The following is a 20505-nucleotide window of genomic DNA, read 5'->3' as shown; positions in this document are numbered from 1 at the left end:
AACGCTGCTTTCATAATCGCTGGTCTCTCTCTGGCTATTTCCTGTAAATATTTTCCGGGCAGCAGGCCTAATTTAAACAAATTATTACAAAACTCAACTGACAAACGCTTGCAAGAGCAGGACAGAGCAGGACAGAGAGAGAAAGAGAGATGGTTAGAGAGCGGGTGGGTGGCTGGCTGGCTGGCTGGCTGTCCTCGCTCATGGAATTGGGTTAAGTGCGTTCATTCAACTCTCGGCACAATTTCGAAATGGCGCACACTCTTCTGGCTGGCCTGGCCTGCCTGACTAGCTGCTCTCAATCTATCATGCATGCGGGTGCGGGTGGGTTTGCGGGCAAGGGGGAATCGACTGCTGGGTATGTGGGATGGAAATTTGTTTAAACAAAGTGTTTGTGTGTGTTGTGCTGTGCTGTGCGCTGTGTGCCCAGCACAACTTTTACTTTGCCGTGAAATCAAGCAGCAACAAACAACCATCCATGAGTAGTGTGGGGCCAATATGTTGCAATACATTCATACACACACTACAGACACACACACTCGCTCGTACAGACACTCATGCATGTGTGCATGAGCTGAAATTTCGTTCATGGCTGGTCAATGAACTCAGCTATGCCCGACTCGACTCGACTCGGCTCGGCTCGGCTCGTGTCTCGCGTTACTCTTCGTGTCTCTGCCTTTGCCTTCGTTGGGGCATCTAATTTGTTTGCCCGTTTGTTGCTGTTGCTGTTGCTTTTGAGCTTGACTCAATTTTTTGCTCTCTCCCCTGTCCCTGTCCCTGTCGCTGTCTCTTCTCTTTCTATCTTCTCCTCTCTCTCTCTACGCATCTTCGTTGTAATTTAACAGGAGTGGAGCGTAGTACTAATTAATACTACCGTATCGTATGTAAAATGGAGAGTAAAAGGTAATGTGTAGGGCGGGGGCACTTACCATCTCTGCTCATGCCGACGGCAATGCACTTTTTCAGGCGACAATATTGGCACCGATTGCGATTGATACGCAGAATGCTGCACTGCTGATTCTTGGTGCAGGGCCGGTACTGGATCTTCTGCTGAATGGAGCGACGGAAAAAGCCCTGCAAATGCAAAATGCAATAAAATGTCATTAGAAATCGTCGAAATTTGAATCAAAGATAAATCTTAAAGTAATAGCCAATCTTTTATGGTTATCCCCCTCTTAAGTCTAATACCCTCTGTCTGTCGGTAAACCTACATCGGCATCTTCTGTGGCTGCCGCCACTCGCCCCGCATTGCCATTGCTCAGGGCCGTGTCCAGGTGCTCGTCGAACTTCTGGCAGAGCAGATTCAGCTGTGACGAGTCCAAGTCCTGGCGCTGGTGGTGCTGCTCGCACAGCTCATCATCGCAGCCCGAATCCTGGGCCTCCAGGTCCTCCATCTGCTGCTCGTCGCTGCTGCAGGTGCAGCCATTGCCGGCGGAATGGGTGCTGCTGGAGTTGCTCAGCAGCGAACAGTTGCTGTCGGAGCTGTCGCGGCGCTGTTGCTGCTGCTGCTGTGGGTGAGGATGTTGCTGCTGCTGGGGGGGCTGTGACTGTTGCCGCAGCAGATTGGCGATCTCCTTGTGGGTCTGCGCGGAAAAGGGGCTATCACAGTGCAGCGGATGACGCTTGCTGCTGGCGGTCGGCGGGACAACAGTCGCTGAGGCTGAGGCGGATGCTGCTCCTGCTCCTGCTGCTGCTGGCTTCTCCTTCTGCTGATCTTGCTGCTGTTGTTGCTGTTCCATTTCGCGCTGCTTGAGCTCCCGCGCATAACGGATCTTCTTCCAGGGACACTGATACTGCTCGTAGCCCTCCTCCCCGGCGGGCAGTGGCCCACCCAGAGACCCAGTGCCTGTGCTCAGCAGGGGCTCGTCATCGCTGTTCGGACAGTCCTCGTCAATGCCCGATTCGCTGTCATTTTTGGCGCTCAGATCTGGACAGGGCTTTGGTGTGGTTGCGGCTGCCACTGACACTGCCACTGCTGGCTGTTGCGTTTGCTGCAGGAGCAACACGATCTGCTGCTGCTGCTGACTAATACTATGGTTGTTGTTTTTGTTGTTGTTGCTATTATTGTTGTTGGTGGTTGTCTTTGCTGTTGTTGCTGCAGGTGTGTGGTGTGGCACGATTGCTGCCTCGTTTTTCAGTCTTTTGCGTTGCGGTGGCTGCTGTTGGTGTTGCTGTTGCTTTTGGAGGGGCGCCGACTCCAACAGCTTGACCAAGGCCGAATGCTGCTGCTTCAGCTGTTGGCTCTTGGCATGCTGCTGCTGCTGCTGCTGCTGCTGCTGCTGCTGTTGTTGCTGGGGATGTTGCTGCGTGGGCGATTGCTGTTGTTGCTGCTGTTGCTGCTGCAGTGGGACAATGCCCGAGAGCAGCACTATGGTGGTGCTGCCATGCTGCTGCTGCTGTTGTGTATGTTGCTGCTGTTGCTGCTGCTGCTGCATCTCTTGCATTGCACAAACCATTTTCCCCGTCTAGATTTACGTATTTTTGGCTTGGCTTCCGAATGACACTTGAACTCTCGACTGTTGCTGGCGGATCTACAATTTGCTAATAAGGAACATTGCATTTGCTCTCAGTATAATTCACTTCACTCAGATCTCTCTCTCTCTCACTCTCTCTCTCTCTCTCTCTCTCTCTCTATGGTTTGCACTTCACTGGCACGCACAAAAATAAGTGATTATATATTGGCTGGCATCTGCTGCTGTTGCACACATTTGTTTAGCGCTCAATTTCCAACTGAATTCTCTTTTTTTTGCTCTTGGCGCGCGCTTTTCTTTTATTTTCTTTTTGTTTGCTGCTCTTTCCACACAACCGATGCCGACGACGAGCGATTTGCGAATGAAAGCAGCGTTGGAGCCCCAGCCACAGACAAGCGTCAAGCACACACCGAAACGAACAACTTCGTTGGAGCTTCGTGCCGCCTGGCAGCCGAGTCGTCACAGTGGGTCTCTCTGGCAGTGGGTCTCTTCTTTCGCTCTCCCGCTCTCTCTCTCTCTCTCCCGCTCTGTCCCGCTCTGTCTCTGTTTTGCTTGTTGTTTTTGTGTGCCAACAGAGGACATTCACTCCGAGCAGCAGTAGCAGCACCAGCGACACAGCAGCGACGCAGCGCAGCTAACAATAGATGTGGCCTCTGTCAGCAGCGCTGCATTTGTCGTGTGCGGTGGGTGGTGGGGGGGAAGGCGCCCCCGTTGATGTTGTACATAGTTCTTGGAACACCTACGCGCCACAGCAGATTTCTCAGGTAGCACTGCCTCCTGCCACTGCCACCTGACTGATCCGCTTTGTTTGATAACAAATAGGGGAGCCCCCTACACTCCCCCCCCCTTGTTTGGTGGGGTGTTTGATAAATGAGTGACAAATAAGATTAATTGATATAGGCATTGTGTGTCGGTGGTGTGTGCCGATGGCAGGGGGAACCGACCTCCATCTATAAGTATGACAGGTCCAAGAGGATCTTAGATGCGTGGGCGGGGTGTAGCAGTACTCCAAAGTTGAGAGCTCATTTCTATGTAGAACTCTTTCCAGATGGTTCTACCCATTGTTGGATCGAATGACCCATATTTTGCCCAACAATCCCCGACTAATTAATAAAGTGTGCAAATATTATTCCCGGAGTGGTGAAGCCACTCCCCCCCCCGACCCCCATCCCTCCCCATAGTAGGTGAATTATTTAATCTCTATCAAAAATATTAAATAATATTTGTTGTTCCGTTTTTTGAGGCCAAAAAGTACACGACTCGCCCCCTCTCGCTCTGGCACATGTTCTACGTAACCAAACACACACACACAAACACACAAAATAAAAGCCCCCAAAACGCCAACGACGTCAGCAGCAGCCAGCAAGCAGCGACTGCGGCAGAGGTTGGCTGGCTGGCTGACTGGCAGTTCAGTTCAACGAACCCCGCCATTGTCGTGACCCACTTTTCGGTCAGCTACCTCCAAATGTGGAGCTGCCAGAGCGAGCGCGCGAGCCGAGCCGAACCGAACCGCACCGAGCCGAACAATTGAGCGAACCGAACGAACGAGAGAGCAAACTATTGGGTTCGGTTTGTGCTGCTTGCTGGCGCTGCTGCTCTCAATGCATTTTGCATGCAAATTCTGTTCTCTCTCTCTCTCCGCTGGTTAGTTCTGCTGCTGCTGCTGCTGTGGCTGAGGGTCGGTCAACGACACAGAAACCTCAGGTGGCCTGCCCCCATGAGGAGGATGATGGTGGTGGTGGGGGCTGTCGCCTCATAGCTGTCGAAATGCGTTCAAGGAGATCTTTGGCAATTAAAAGTGTGCAGAAAATCCTTTTTTTATTTCAGCTGGAGCCTGCTCAGCGAAGAGTTCAATGCACTCTGCAGCGTACAGGAAATTTGCACTCTGCATTTCTGCAGCGAACTTCGAACCAGGCGGGAGAGCGGGAGCGCACACTTCGAACCAGGCTGGAGAGAGCGGGAGCCAACTTTCGGGAACGAACAGCTGTGCCCATTTCGCGCGGTTGACTCTCTGCCACGCTCTTTCTCTCTCTCTCTTCTGCCTGGCTGCCAAATGTGAATGAACTCTGTTCGTCAGCGGCCAAAGCGAATAACAAGTTTCAAAAGAAAGTGAGAGCAGTCCAGAGCAGAGCCACACACACACACAGCAGCAGCGCACACTTGCTGCTGCTGCTGCTACTGCTGCTGCTCTCTCTCTCTACATCCCTCTCTCTCTCCTACCAGACACTGCTTGATCCGCAGCGTCATCCGCAGCGTCATTCTCTCTGTTAAATAATTTTCTTTTGGCCGTTTCTATCGTTGGGGCTCTGCTCTGGCTTGGCTCATGAATGGATCTATGCCGCGGGGTGCTGCCCTCTTTCCTGTATTTTGGCCGAAACGCCTACCTGTTGGCACGATCGAACGGGGCGTCCGTGTTCCATTGGCACTGCTTGACCAAGATCTCTTGGTTTGTGTTCCTGCTTTGTTTGGGCCACTCGACGGGACCGCTGAAGTCCCATTCAGTGGGCTACTGTCAGAACTTGACATCAATACGATCGTAAAGCACCCCGCGCGGAGTGCTGTCGTCGAGTGGGGTCTCTCTCTGCCCAGAAGGTACACACATACAGACAGACATAATTCCGAACTTGAAGGGGGTCAAAAAGGTCTCCTCCAGAGGTCTACTAAGATGATGCCAAAAGCCAAGGAAAATGAGCAATTGAATAGAAAATCTATTATATTATATTCAGAATATTATATCAAATTTTCTGTTTCTGTTTTTCTTTAGCTGCGTCTTGAAATCTTGTCAGTTTGGTCAGTAAATTTTACCAAAAATAATCATCTGTACTCCCCCAATTATCTTGTTCTTTGCTTCACATTTCTCTGTGTTTTTCTTTCTTCTCTCGTGCGTCAGCCACCCACCTCCACAGACCCTACTCAAACAGTGCCTAATCTGCTGTCATAACGTCGATCGTTTGTTAAGCTTTTTTTTGGGGGGCCCTCTTCTTCACTCTCTTTCGCTCTCTCTCTCCCTCTCTGTCTCTTCATTACTCTCTTCCGATGCGTAAGCAATTAGCACGTGCCTGTAAGGGGCACTGTGACTGTGACTGAGAGCCAGGCCAGGCCAGGCCACAAAACTCCACTCAGATCCGAAACTTTATGGCGCTTTACAGTTCTTTCAACGATCATTCGTCATGCCTTGGGTCTTAGGCTTTGCCTCTCGAGTGTTTCTATACCCTACCACAGGCGGGCAGGCATTATGATTGCGATCAAAGAGGAAGAGGCAAGCAATAGCTACGCTGCCATAGGAACAATCGATTCGGGAAGGGTATCCCATCTACGGATTTTAAGATTTTCTGTTTTCGGTTCTTGAGTTGAAGTTTATTGGACAGCTGAGGGGGCAGCTACACCGCTGCCCACTAATTGAGTCGGTGAGAGAGAGGGAGAGCGAGAGGGATAGGGATAGGTATAGGGAGAGAGGAGACATGGAGCTGACAAAGATATTAAATGTGGCATAAATAATAAATTATGCTCAAATTACGAATATGTCCGTACGCACCCCGTACAACCTCTCTGCCGACCTGCTGCTGTGCCTGGCTGCCCATTCAGGTCAGAGTTCAATGCTCTCTCGGTGGTACCTTTACCTCCCTCCCTCCCTCCTTCCCTGTCCCAGCCAGGACACCCACTGTGCAAGGATAATGCTCGTCTACTCTCTCTCTCTCTCTGCCTCCCCCCAGCACTCTTGCCTTCGCTCAGTCCTTAAGCGTAGTAGAAGCAACACGAGGTCAGCCGCACGTAGGCACAGTGGCCAAAAGGGAGCTGCCGAATCCTCCCCCACACTCACACACACACACACACACAGAAACACATCCAGTCGTTTCCATTTGGCCTCGCGCTCATTGACGTCACTTGTGCAGTCGCAGTCGCTGCTTGCTGCTGCTGCCTCTTGCTGCTGCTGTGTCTCTGCTCAGTTCGTTCAACTCTCTGGCTTCATGGTCGCCTTGCAATAGTTGTTGTTGCTTTGAGTTTGAGTTTGCGTTCGAGTTGGGCGGAATTCTATGTGGAAGTGGGTTGGCTGGTGGGGTGGGGAACTGGAGGTGGGCTGGCTGCTATTTCGTGGCTCTCTGCTGTAACAAGGATCCAATCGAACATGTGTACTGCCTGCTAATTGCCAAATGTTCAATCATTAGTAATCTACTAATCAAGATAATTGGGTGGGGGGGTTGGGGGCGCATTAGTGCCAAGCAAACAAATGCCACATTAATAATGACAAATGAGAATTTCTATACATGAAAACTCCAGAATGCGAGAGAGAGAGAGAGAGAGAGAGAGAGAGATGGAGTAGTGCCGAAAACGGAAATACCTTTCACATTTTTTTGCACTGCGAAGGGCAACTGCAACACCAACTGCAGCGAAGGGATATCTGAGCTCCCAAAAAAAAAAAAAAACCAAACCAAGGAGCCACATCAAGGGAGAGAGACAGAGAGCGAGAGAGAGACGAACGGGATAGCGAGGGGGGCAAGCAGCGCCAAGGCAACCCAACAATTGAGGACATTGCACTGCAATAACCTTAAAGAAGCAGAACAGCAGCCTGAATCAGCAGCACTCTGAGTGTGAGTGTGTGTGAGAGAGTGCCCAAGAGAGTGTGCATGTGTGTGTGTGCTCTCTTGACTTGGCGCTCAGCAAAACGTATTTGTTGTTCTTGTTTTGCATAAAGTCGCATTACGTATGTGTACAGGGGGGCAGTGTGTGAGAGAGAGGGGGGCAAAGCAAATGCGAACAATGAGAAGCTATTTGTGTGCCTAGGAACAGTTGGCGCTGCTGCTGAAGAGAGAGAGAGAGGAAGAGGGAGAGGAAGAGGCACTACTGGCAGAGGAAGTGACCTCAGGAAGGAAATGCAATGCATTTAATTGGTCAAAAATGTGTGCACAATATGGTTAGGGACAGTGTGTGGGGCTGGGGGCTGTGCTGTGATTAGACAAAACCCAAGACCTAAGTGTAGTGAAAATATGGAGAGGCAGATGAGTCAGAGAACGTTTCTGTATCAGCAATAAAATGCGAATATCTTGCATGGATTTCGATTGCCCAAATCTTTATTATGTTTATAGTTGGTTCAGTAGAATTTCCTTCAGTTTGGAGTTGATTCTTTGACATTTGGAGCACTCGACGTACCTCCAACGATGAACACAAGTCAAAGGTTTTCCCTTTACAACAAACCCCATTGCAGTTAGCATTCCTTTGGCTCTCCAAAAACCCATTCATCCAGCAACCCTCACCCCCTCCTTTGCCACACAGCACCACTTTCATTGCAAAAGGAAGAGCAGGAAGAAGTAGAAGTCCAAAGTGGAGCTCTGTCCTCGAACGAGTCCAATGAACTCCAAAGCAAGGCGCAAAGCGACATGAAGAAAGCTACCGAAATTGGCGCAAAATTCTCTGGCGCAGGCGAAGACACCTGTGCCCTGTCAGACGACATCCACCCACCCCCATAGCCATAGCCATAGCCACCACCCCTTATGCATTTCACTTTTCCTTGAACGGGGGGTGCGGGTGGGCCAATACTTTGCTTTGACCTACTTTCCGGACACTGAACTCTGTTGGCCATCAAGCTACCAGCAGCAGCAGCAGCAGCAGCATGAGCAGCAGCATGAGCGCTCTGGCCCGAACCCCAAGCCGAGCCGGATGCTCGGGTCGGGCGTTCGACGAGGGTTCAGTTCGGATTCGGTGGTTGAAAATTTTTAGGGGTTACGCTCTATGTACAACGAAAGTGCTTCCCCCCCACCCCTTCTCTCATGCCCACGCTTCTGTGGTGTCTCCTGGCCCGGTAGGTGGCGCTGCGCTAGCGATAACCTTAAAATGGAGGTGGATTTTTTTGGTTCGTCATGTGACAACTTTTTTTTTGGTGTGGGAGGGAGGGAGCTGTGGGAAATCTGGTAGCTGGAGCAATGACCGGAGCTCGGCAAGGTTGAAGGATAAATGCAAGGGAAACTGCAACACAGAGAGAGAGAGAGAGCGAGGGAGAGAGACAGAGAGAGAGCGAGACAGTGAGAGCGAGAGAGAGAGATGGAGAGGTTAGCATCCATCTCACGCTATATATCTCAATAATTGTCTCTGGTTTTTTGGTCAGACTACATGTTCCGTTCCACTTTCCGTTTAGCTCATATTTATAACCGAAATATTTATATCCACACATGCAGCGCCCCATCTCTCACATCTCTCACATCTCTTCATCTCTCCCTCTCTCTCTCACACACACACTCGCTGGCATTAGTACTTGTCTCTCGCATCTATTTATTTGTCAGTTCCCCCCCATTTTAGTTTGTCTATTTACTCACACTGAAACACTCGCACTCACATTCACATTTACACACTCGAAACACTCACACAATCACGCATAGATGGATAGGTAGAGGGCGACACAGGTTCATTGAACTTGTGGCAATTATTTTGCGATTATTTGTGGGTTCTGGTTTATGATCTATCAATAGATAAACAACTCTAAGCCCCCAGAGAACACGGCTGGGCTAAGCTCAAGCTGCGGTTCAACTAAAAGAGAATGGAAAGGGGGGGAGTAGCCTCTGACAAAAAATGCGAAGAAAGTAGCTTAGAGAAAATCCGATATCAAATGCGCGCAATCTATCGACAAGTTAATCGATAACGTTGTTAAAGGATTGCACCCCTGATAAACGGTTTTGTTTGAATCCCCGTAACTATTATTTCGTTAATTTTGTATTTTTATTGAATTTAATGAGAACATTCTATAATTGCAATTGTGGAATAATAGACTAAAAATTGATCGATAATAATCGATAATTTGTTTAATCAAATTTAGAGACAGTTAAGACACATTCATATGTATGTACACCTCCCCCCACATACACCTTTTCTTGCGTCTAAAAACGAGTCCTCATTTATCTTGCATTGTTCTGCAAACAATTTCGCAAAAAAATCTCAAACGAAAAAACAAAAAATAATAAGTACAATCAAATATAATCCAATCCACAATCCCCCGACTCCACGACATGTTCGAGCAATTGCAACAAATATTAAAACAGTTGACCAAACAGCAACTGCAAAAAGCAATAGAACTTGTTTGAGAGACCAACAAAAAAGAATCAGCAGCAGCAATAGCAATAGCAATAGCAACAGCAACAAAAAACGAATGTTCGAGCTGAATAGAGAGAGGCAAGGTTTTTTGCGTGCAAATGCAACAGCAACAGCAACAATAGCAATAGCAGCAGCAGCAGCAACATGCAGCGACAGCGACAGCGCCAGAGCAGAATCTAACTGCAGTTCTGCGCAGGTCGTTGGCATTTGGAAAGCCAAGTGGTAGAGGGAGGGGTAGAGGTAGAGAGCGCAAAAGCCAAAGAGTGAGTAGGTAGGTAGGTAGGGAGAGAGAGAGAGAGAGGAGCCGGGGAGCAGGTGATGTGAAGGCCTCAAGCTGACCAAAGTGCAGTGAACTCTGGCAGAGCCCGGGCTGACTGAGAGTTTGCGGCAGGCACGCTCTCCCACTCCCACTCACACTCCTCTTGGCTTTGGGCTCTGTTCTGACTCTCTGCCTTCTCCACCCCCGCTCTGAATCGGTCCCCTTTGCGCTGCTTCTGCCTGCGTCGCTGCCTCTGTTAATGGCGCGCATTAATGTAATTTCAATCATTTGTATACACTCTTGAGGGAAGGCAGGGTGTTCTAACTTGTAGGAGATCTCATTTTAATCGCCTAAATCTTGTATCAGCAACTAAATAATAAATAAATAATAAAATAAAATAATAATAAATAATAATCCAAAGCTGTCCAATCTGGCTAACTATAGTTCAAAGTTCTCATAATTTAGTCAACTTGATTTAAATCAATCTGATTAACAGCTGACTATATTCTATGTATATATTCTATATTCTATTCTAAATATTTTGTATCTTTTGAGGGTATTTTAAGCTTCGGTCTGCAGTCACGTTTGCTTCCATTCTTGTTTCTTTCCTTTTTTGGCTGCTGCTGCTGCTGCTGCTCCACTGTCATATAAATTCTTCTTGGCGGCGCTTTTAATGACTCACCCATTACCAAACAAAAACAAAAACCAACAAAAATAAAAATCCCCAAATGATCAACAGCATATATAAGCTCACGTGCTGCTGCTACAGTCCCCCCCAGCCCCAGTCCCAGTCACCACCCAGCAGCCTCAGGCGCTGACTGTCTTTATATGGGCGGTTCGGTTCGGTTCGTTCGCTGCGCTGCGCTGCGTTCGAATTTGATTTCATTTCGCACTGAGAGATCTCTATCGCCATCTCTCTCTCTAACGCTGCCGCTTTGATAAGTGGGCGCCTCCACTGACAGCATTCTGCTTTAAATGCTCATAGGCAGCAAACACACACACATAGAGAGAGAGAGAGGGTTGTGGGGTGGGGTGGGGATGACTGCCCCACTGCAGCTGCAGTTTTCAGCTGGATTATGCAACAGTTTGAACAATTTATGACAAAAGTCATTGCAAATTATTTTCAATATTGAGTCATATTCTGAATACATATTGTATCCATTCTGTTTTCTGTTTTCTGTTCAGAGGCAGGAAATGGGCGTGTCAAAGCTCTAGATTAGAGGCTATAATGGAAATATGTATGTACAGTATATGTATATGCCGCATCGAGTTCAGAGTTCTAGGTGCCACAAATATAGTAATTTCGTACAGTTGCCTGCCTGCCTGCCTGCCACCGTTCGATATCTCTCAATCGTGTTTCTATCGTTCAAATTTCAATTTACAATCAAATTACACAGATTTATGCCATTGAGACGGTAAATCTAAAGATTATTTTTTGTTGGGTTGTGTAACAATATTTGGGGGGCATATTTACAGAAATATTGTATTGCCACTAATGAGTGGAGGTGTTGGCTAACCACAGGTGCCGTATTGTTTGTTTGTTTGTTTGTTTTTTGCACAGATCAAAGAACATTTTGCATTTCTCATTTGACCCCAAAAATTCAACTGAAAACTCCTTAAATATGCAGCAGCAGCACTTGCCGACACTTACTTGGGCTTGGGTAGGTGGTGGACCAGTGGGCGTGGAGGCGAACCATAACTAGATCATATAATTGCATAATTTTCCAAAAAAAAATATATCAAGAATGTTGCGCAAACATAATCCAAATCCGAAATGTTTAGCCACATGCTGGGCGAGACGCTATCAAAAATGTGTGCTGACAGCCGCGTTGCGTCGCGTCGCGTCGCATGGCAATAATTTATTTGATTAATTTATAAATTGCATTTGCCCCAGCCAATGGGCCACTGCGGCGACAAGAGCAACAGGAAAATTGCACAGCAAATCTGTGGCGGGTTCTAAGTGTCTGTCCGCTTACGTGTGTGAGTGCGAGTGAGTTTGAGTGTGTGTGTGTGTGCGGCTCATGCAAAGTGAGGTCGCTGCCGTTCAATAACCTCGAGTGTTTGTGGCTTGTCAGAGCAGAGGAGAGCCAGTGGTAGGGGGGGGGGGGGGAGGGGGAGCTACGCAATTGCAATTGCAGCGTAGTCAACGAGCATAGCAACAACACACACACAACACACTCTCTCGCAGGCATAGAGAGGCACTAATCGGCCGAGTCCGTTCGGGTCTGTTCTCGGTGGATCGTCGTCGCTCGTTTGCTCGTTGCGTGGTAATTGCTTTCATGGGGGATTTCTACAGTGGACAGTGTGGGGTGGAGGGATTACGTTGAGGTGTAGGATTCTATGCGTAATGCCAGAATTCCAATGACTTACGCAGTTAGCTTAGGCTAAGCTTTCAAAGTGTAAGCCCAACTGAATAAGAGAGTGAATCATACCTGCAAGAGACAAAGAAAGAGAGAGAAAGAGAATATTAGCATAAATTATATACTGTATATGGAATAGGAATAGTCTAGAAATATGAACAAAGTAAGTGGAGAATTCTATGCAGAAGAAGTAGTAGAGTTAAACTATCCATGCCATACGTTAAAGAAAAGTCTCTCTCTCTCTACATCGTATAACACTTATCAAGCCAGATTTTCTCCATCTGGAAACCTCCACTAAAAGTACTTCAAGCTCAAAAGATCCCAATGCCTAACCCCAATTAAACGAAACCAACCTAAAACAAAACAAAATAAAACCCATCTTCATGGAAACTTCAAAGCCCACTCCACCCTCACCAAAAAACAAAACGCCAAAGGAAATGCACTCCATTCCAGCTCCAATTAACAGTGGGGCAATCTTATCTGAACCATCTTGGAGTATTTCAGCCGTTTCCACCATTTTCAACCACTCAATCATGGGCTGCCAGGCCAAGCCAGCCCAGCACCCAACACTTATCAGAGCCTCATCAAAAGGTGTGGAGCGGTGCAGCATTGGGGGACCGAGAACGGGAACGAAACCTCTCAGCAGGCTGCTGCTGCTGCTGCTGCTCCACTTCACCTGTGCCCTGGCTGCACCTTGATTGCCCTCCACCACCCCCCTGCACCGCGCTCGACCAATGTTTTCCTTCCTCAATCCATTCCTTTGGCAATTAAACTGAATCAAAACAACAACTTCATGCGGTGTTAGCGTCAGCGTCGTTATCGCATTTCACAATTTTAGAACGAACACACACACACACACACACACGCGCACGTAGAAAGGGGCATCAAAACGCAGCGGGCAGCGGCGTCGACAGAGCAGCGAGCAGAGCAGAGCAGAGTCAAAGCAAAGCAAAAGCAAAGCCAAAGCAAAGCGAGTAACTAACCTAACCTAACCTAACCTACGCTAACCCAATTCGTGGCAGAGAGGAGCCCCCCAACGCGGCGGCTCTCGGGGGTTCAATAAACCCAAAACCGCAGAGCGCGCAAAGCAGGAAAGAACGCGAGCTGTGGGGGTGGGGGCGTGGTGTGTTATGCGAAGGGGGATTATGGTGGGGTTATGCCTTATTACACAAACATTTTTAAAATATAGATTAGCTGTAAAAATCTTCAAGCCTAATCAGCAGACGCGTAAAAAACAACCAAAATATAATACACTGCTACATAAACACAGTAAATGAACTCTATAGCCCACAGGTCAGGTGGCAGAAGAGGAAAGATAGTTGGGGGGGATATACATAGATTGTTTTACTGTCAACTTATCTATGGTTTTAAAAAACACTCGCCTGGTGTGTGTATCCCCCACAAGAGAGCGTTCACTGTACATGCAAACGATATTTCTAGATTCTAGATTCTATAATGACATGCATGAGGCTAGGCGGCTGGCTCTCCTGTGCTCCAATACCACAACACATGCAGCCATGTGCATGTGTGTGCCTCGACGGACTGCCTCAACTAGAACTTGCTTGACTTCGTCGTCGCATCGGATCTCTGCTCTGCCTTTTGCCTTTGCCTCTCTCTCTCTCTCGCTGCTGCTGATGTTCTTTCTTTCGTTCTTGTTGCTGTTCTTGTTATTGTCATCGTCGTGTCGTCGTCGTCGTCGTCTTCGTCGCAGTCGTTTCGTTTCGTTTCAATTTAGTTCGTTCTCTGAGAACTTTAGAGAGCGAGAGAGAGAGAGACACCGAGAGAGAAAGAAAGATATTGCAGTGCAGCAGGCGCCCACCCGAAGTTCATTGCACTTGGTATAGCGGCATATTTTGCATGCATCTCGCTCGCTCGCTCTCACTCACACACACACACACTCTTGTTTCTAGTGACTGACTGCCTTTTACTCCTCGCATTCTTATCTCACCCTCTCTCTCTACCTCTGTTTGTTGGGCTGACGATGACCCACAAGAGGAGGGCCGAAAAGTCTCCTTTTGCATTTCGTGCTGTCGAAATAATTGCATTAATGACACACACACACACAGGGACACACACAGGGACACACACAGGGACACACACAGGAACACACACAGGGACAGCGAGAGGGACATGCACTGAAAGAATTATTATGCCTGTCACTTAAGATTTTGTAGGTTCTGTTAATTAAAAGCAATTAAAAATAGTCTCTGCCTCTCTAGAGAATTCCTGAACGGTTTCTATTCTATTTTTTTTTGACAGCCATGACGGAAACACGAAAATTTCAGTCATTTGAAAAACGATTTGTTGCCGCCGGACTCGCGCACTCGAAAATACGTATTCGTATTATTAGATCAAAATTTGTGTGTTGGACAAAAAAAATAAGGAGGAGGATAGAGACGAGAAAACAAATGAAATCTTCTTCAGACGGAATATTTTTGGGTGTTGTGTCGCAGAAAATGGGTTAGACGATAATTAGTGTTGGAATGGGGACTGTCTGAGGGACTAGACCTGGCAATTTATGTAACTCAGTATATGGCTAGTCTAAAGAAAGCGAAAAATAGCCAAGTCTAATAGGGGGGTTCCTTGCTTGAGGTTTCTATAGCCAATAGCCAAAGCTCCTGTCAGATTGTTTTGCATTTGCATTTAAATCACAAAGAGAACTCTTGAGAAGTGTTTCCATGGTTAGAACACTCGCCTAGCAGCAGCAATAGAAACCAAGTTACTTCAGTCTGTTTGGGCATTGGAGTCGATTTTCAATGAATTAATTGCTCTGCTCTCAAGTTGAATGACTTGTTGCATATCTGCCACCTACTTGAGAGCGCGGCAGCGGTGGCGGCGGCATCGGCGGTTTGATTTTTCAATTTGTTGTCGAAAAATACAAATTTTATTTGGACTTAATGCCTATGGATTGGTGTCGGGCGCGCATTCAAATATCAAACGTAACTGCAAGGCAGGCTGCAGACTTGCAGACTTGCAGGCTTTTGCAGGCTGTAGCCTCAGCCTCTCAGCCTCAGTCTCAGTTTCAGTTGCAGACAAAAACCTAAAACAAAATCAATTGCAAATTTGAATTGTAAAGATCTCAATGCCTGAACAGAATTGCTTTCGGTGTGCGACGGTGGCGGCCCATTAAATGCAATTCCATCTACTTGACTGTCGTTGTCGTCGAGTCACGTTTCGGCCCCCAGATAGACATAGAGACATCGCCATCGACATCGACTTCGACTTGGACAACTCTGTTTGAGGTGATTGTACGGGCCCCGGGCTGGGGCTAACAAGGTACACTACTGGTGGCTGCAGATTTCTGAAGGCTGAACTCCACGAACCAGTTTCGCACAGCCAGCCGACAGCAGGCAGCAACTGCAACTCAAAAATCTATTTCAAATTGTTGTACATTCGATTTTTCAGAGTCAACATAAATTACATGCGGCTTAATCTTATTTTTGTGGCTCAGTCTCCCAAAGTCTCCACTTAGTTTGACATTTTCGTTGGGGTTTTTTTTTTGTTTTTTGGTTTTTTAGTTTTTTGGTTTTTTTTGTTTTTGTTTTCGTTATGTGTCTGTCAGCGGTTGTGTTTTGTGTTGCATGTTTGAGGTTATGACAACAGCAGGCTCTGCACTGACACGATTCGACACGACAGGCGGGGCACGACACCATTAAATGAGGCAAGGTGTTGTTCGATCCAAGGCTCGTCCCTCTTGGGCCTCAAGGGTCTCGTCTCTCCCTCACTCCATATTAAACAATACAAAAAACTGTCAAATGTCGCGCTGATGACATAATCCACAATTAAGGACACCGAATGTGTGGCAACTGTAGAGGAGGCTCCCTCCCGAAACTTTAGCTTTGTGCAACGTTTCTCGTTTGAGATATTTCCATTATTCGAAATGTATGCCCAATTATATTTGCCCCTTCTGACGGCTGGTCTTTTTCCTGTTTCAATGATCCTTTATGCCCATTCCCTGCCCTTCTCTTCCCTTAACATTCATTGCAAAATATTACTCATACGCCCTGTCGTTTAATTTCTGTATCCCCAACTGCTGCAACTCGTTCAGAAATTCCCACAATCTGCACCCGAAACTGCGTTATGAACCAATTGAGAGTCGAAAAAGGCGTCTAAAATCCTGGGAAAAATATTGGATTGTATTACTCATACGCAGCAGCGTTGGCCAGCAGCTTGTCCCATATTAATTGCCATAAAAATAGTGTCAGGCAGAAGGGAGTGCAGTGGCAGTGGCAGCAGCAGTGGCAGTGGCAGCAGCAGCAGTGGCAGTGGCAGGGGGGTATTGGCGCAGGGAGAGGACACACACTCATAGAATTTGTGACGGAAATGAGTTAGTGGCATTTGGCATGCCCCCAACCGTATTTTCAGTGCATTTCAGGGAACGCGGCGCCGCAAAGGGGCTGGCTATGCAACACACGCATGCAACGGAAAGCGCGTGCATTGCCTACCAAAGAAAAACGCTAGAGGGGCAGGGCAGGGCAGGGCAGAGCAGGAGTGCAGTGCCACTGCAGCAGACCCGTTGTTAGGCCTGCAGCCTGCATTGCCGGGTTGCATAATTATCATGCAACATGCGGCAGTCCAATGAAATGGAGTGTCTGAGATTTGTGGCCAAAACAAAACGTTGTTTAACGCCCGAGAGGGTCGGGTCTCAGAGGCGGCCGCTAGAGAGACAGAGAGAGAGAGAAGCGGAGAGAGCGGCTTAGTCACGCATTTTACGCACAAAATTTCCATTTGGGGGGGTTCGACTGAAGACTGAAGAGTTTCTGCCCCCAGTGCATGGCGAGATGTGGCAGAGAGATAGTTGCCTGCCTCGGGCGGGCGGGCTGCCACATGCTAATGGAAAAGTGGGAAAAGTTAACAACCTGTTGGAAAAGACTCACAGGAAAACAGCCCAGAGACGAAAAGTCCAATCAAGTTGCTGGAATAAAATCCGAATCTGAAAGGTTTCTTGGCCAAAAGGGTTCCCATGGTAACTCCCCACCCCCCCGCAACCACCCAATCCATTCCACAATTCTTGAAGCGACCCACCCAGTGACGGGGCTGCCTGGCAACAAACAACGGAACGTGCGTGGCATGACCGACCATTGCCATCAAAAACCTGGCCAAAACAGGGACCGAAGCAGCTGCATGGGCTAACTGCTACTGCAGCTACTGGCAAGGGGTTGGGGCAGAGTAGCGTGGTGTAGGGGGGGAGGCTCGGTTGTGCGGTCTTTGACCGCAGCGAGTAACCGTTAGGTAGCCAGAAGGATTACGTAGACTGGCCGCCGCAACGTGCCGCTGATTGTCGGAGGTTAGTTCTCAGAGGCAGAGCGAAGCAGAGAAGGCGAGTGGCACAGCAAGCGGCAAAGAGGCAGCAAAGAGCCAGCAACGAAATCAGTTAAAGTTAAACGCCTTGCGGGCACTTTTTTTTTCTTGTTTTTTTTTTTTTTTTCGGCTACCAAAAACCTCATTCCCCATTCGCCTCGCGTGCCCCACAATGTTGCATTGTTAGTGCTTGCTTGGTGGTGGTGTTTCGGTTAGGATTGGGATTGGATTTGGGCACTCTGGGGCATAGTATTTCGTGCTGCTTATCGCGCCTCAAATGCTCAGGCTCCATAAATCAATTAGTTGTGGGTATGGTGGGTGGGGGGCAGGGCAGGCTGCTTGGCTTGTTTTAGGGATAATTGAGGGTTAGTTGAGTTTGCTACTTCCAAGAAAATTATTCTTTTGTATGGGAACGAATTACAAAATCAAAGCACAATATAATAAAATATATTGAAAAATTCAGCATTTCTAGATTTCTGGTAAATAAAACTAAAAAAATGTAGAAACTCAAGTAACTCTGCTCGGAGTGGATCTAAACTTGGATTTTTTTTGCTATGCCCCAAGAGTAACGGCAGCTAGAAGTGGAATTGCTAGAGATGTAATGAAATAAGTTAACTCAAACGAGCAGAAATCTTAGTTAACTAAGCTGTGACCATAGCCATTCGAATTTTGTTTGCTTCTATATAATTCATTATAAATTAAGATTTTTAATAGAAGAAATGTCATGGCAAAAGCCACTGCCAACTGTGGAAAAACCTAACCCAACACTCTTTTCTTAGCCAACCAATTTGATGCTTCTTTATTTTGTTTGTAAAATAAATACATTTAAAGCGAAACCAAGCAGAGATGTCGTGGGGCAAAGACCAACCCTAAAATTCCACTCAATCAATTTCAAATATCTTTTGGCTCCCTCCCACTCGTAAAAGGTTCAATTAAACAACTTAATTTTATTTTAGTTGTTCGTTGCAGAAGTACTGCCCTGCCCTGCCCTTAACGGGCAATTAAGAGCCGTCGTGAGGCGTTCCCACGCCCTGCCACAGATGCCAGTCAAAAAGTTCTGGCCAGGCACCGGCACCGGTGCCTTTTGTCCCAAAAATCACATAAATAATTCGCTCTTAATTATTGGCCTCAGCAGCATAAAACTGTCAACGCAAAATGTCAGGCAGTTGTTTCTGTTTTTTTGTTTTTGTTTTTTGTTTTTGTGACTTATGACATAAGACAATTACAGCCAAGGTGCAGCAGAAACAGAAGTGGCAGGCAGGCAGGCAGGCAGTCAGTCAGCACATTGAACTCTGTTGCCACTGCTCTGATGTTTGCCACAAACAATTGCCACTGGCAACAGCAGCAGCAACAGACCAATCTGCAGCTATTGCAACATGTGGATGATCGCAGTTCGTGTCCAGGCCAGGCTTGGGCTTGGGTTTTTCCTCTCTTTTTGTTTTCTTTCTGCTTTTCTTTCTGCTTTTTCCCGCCATTGCAAAAGTGCATTCAACTCGGGAGAGCGGGACTGACGCTGACGCTGACGTCAGTCAGCCAACGTTTGGCTTGGCAAAGAAAGCAGAGTCAATGCACTTTGTTGCAACATTGCCACACTCTATGTGTCCCTCCCCTCCGCCTCTCTCTCTCTTTCTTTCCCTCTCTCTCTCTCTCTCTGTCTCTTTCTCTGTGCAAGTTGCGGTACTTTCATTGCTCAAACAGCAAAAACAAAAACAAAAACAGCAACAACAAAAACTCGTTGCGTTTGTTGCAAGTTCGTTGACGTTCGCCGTCGCTGCTCAAGTGTGTGTGTGTGTGTGTGCTGCAGAGTGTTCTAGAATGTTTTTTGCCTCCAACTGGGGGAACATTTCCAGCTTGCAGATTGCAGCAGAGAAAGAGAAAGCAACAGCTTGTGCAACATGTTGAGAGTCGAGCGAGCAAAACGGTAACAAAATACAAAAAAGTAACAAAAAATAATACAAATTGCATTATGCAATAAATAAATACAGAAATTATTCAACATTTGACATATTGACATAAGCTGCGGAAAAACTACAGAAAAAAGGTGTAGATTTTGTTGCTCTGTCAATTTTTAATGATAAGAAATCTCGTTTAATGTGCTACCCTTTTTGGTTGAATTATATATTGGCATTTATCATTGGCTTTAATTTAATTTGTCTGACTTTTGTATTTTTACATTTGCAAGTGCCCTTTTTGCAGCCTAAACAAACAGATTATTTTGGCCAGGAAGCAGCTGGGGGAAAGTGTCACAAAATGGAGGGAGTGAAGGCAGGTTTTAGCCCACCACCCCCCCAGCAGCCACCCTGCCACACTCTCCGAAAAGGGGTAAGTAACCTCGAATGAAAGCAAAGTCGTAGCGCCAGCACGTGGCCCCGGACGACCCCGGGCGAATGACTCTTAACTGGGTCAGCAAAAGTGGCTGGCGCCCCATCTCTGGGGGTTAGTTTCAGGTGAGGGGGTGGCACACACACAAACACACAGCTGCAATACAAATACACATTTTACTATCGCTCGTAAAGCAAAAAATGGAAATAAAAACTGCAGCATTTGCTCGTAGTACACGAGCTGCCACAGCTCTCTGCTGCTGCTGCTGCGACTGCAGCTGCTCGGTTGCACGTTCTCTTTGTGGCAGGCAGGCTAGGCTGTTGCAGGCTGTTTGGAGGTTGTTTTGTTGCAGAGATAAGCCCCCAAGTGTGGCCCGGGTGGGCGTGTTGCTGGCCATTAATTTGCCCGCCATTTGATTCTGTTTTTTTTTGTTTGCAACACTAATTACGTGCCACACAAATAAACGAATTCGCTCTGTGGCCTTGGTCAAGTCAAGCGGTGGGGGGGGAGGCGTTAGGCAAGCAGAGGGGCACACGAATTTATGGAAAAACAATAATATCGAAATGTTAATTGTTGAACTTTTTTATGGCAGCATTAATTATGTATGTATGTTGTTGCCTTCATTGATTTATGTATGGGCTTTTTTATTTATATTTTAAATGTTTTATTTGTAATGCTTTAAAGCATTTTTAATTTGATTGGATTTATTATACAT

The 20505-nt window shown here is 47.2% G+C and overlaps 1 protein-coding gene across 3 annotated transcripts in view; it reads right to left on the bottom strand.

Annotated features, from left to right (window-relative positions):
- LOC111064900 (ecdysone-induced protein 75B, isoforms C/D) overlaps nt 1-20505 on the bottom strand; it is a 104958-nt gene that overhangs the window by 17776 nt on the left and 66677 nt on the right. For all 3 annotated transcript variants that reach the window (XM_022352742.2, XM_022352744.2, XM_022352743.2), the window contains exon 3: nt 927-1071. In XM_022352742.2, coding sequence (XP_022208434.2) covers nt 927-1071 — 145 coding nt within the window. The remainder of the gene's footprint in view (nt 1-926; nt 1072-20505) is intronic.

The sequence above is a fragment of the Drosophila obscura genome, unplaced genomic scaffold (genome assembly GCF_018151105.1).
Source record: "Drosophila obscura isolate BZ-5 IFL unplaced genomic scaffold, ASM1815110v1 contig_208, whole genome shotgun sequence".
In the NCBI taxonomy this organism is placed as follows: Eukaryota; Metazoa; Arthropoda; class Insecta; order Diptera; family Drosophilidae; genus Drosophila; species Drosophila obscura.
This window is presented reverse-complemented; position numbering and strand designations above follow the sequence as displayed.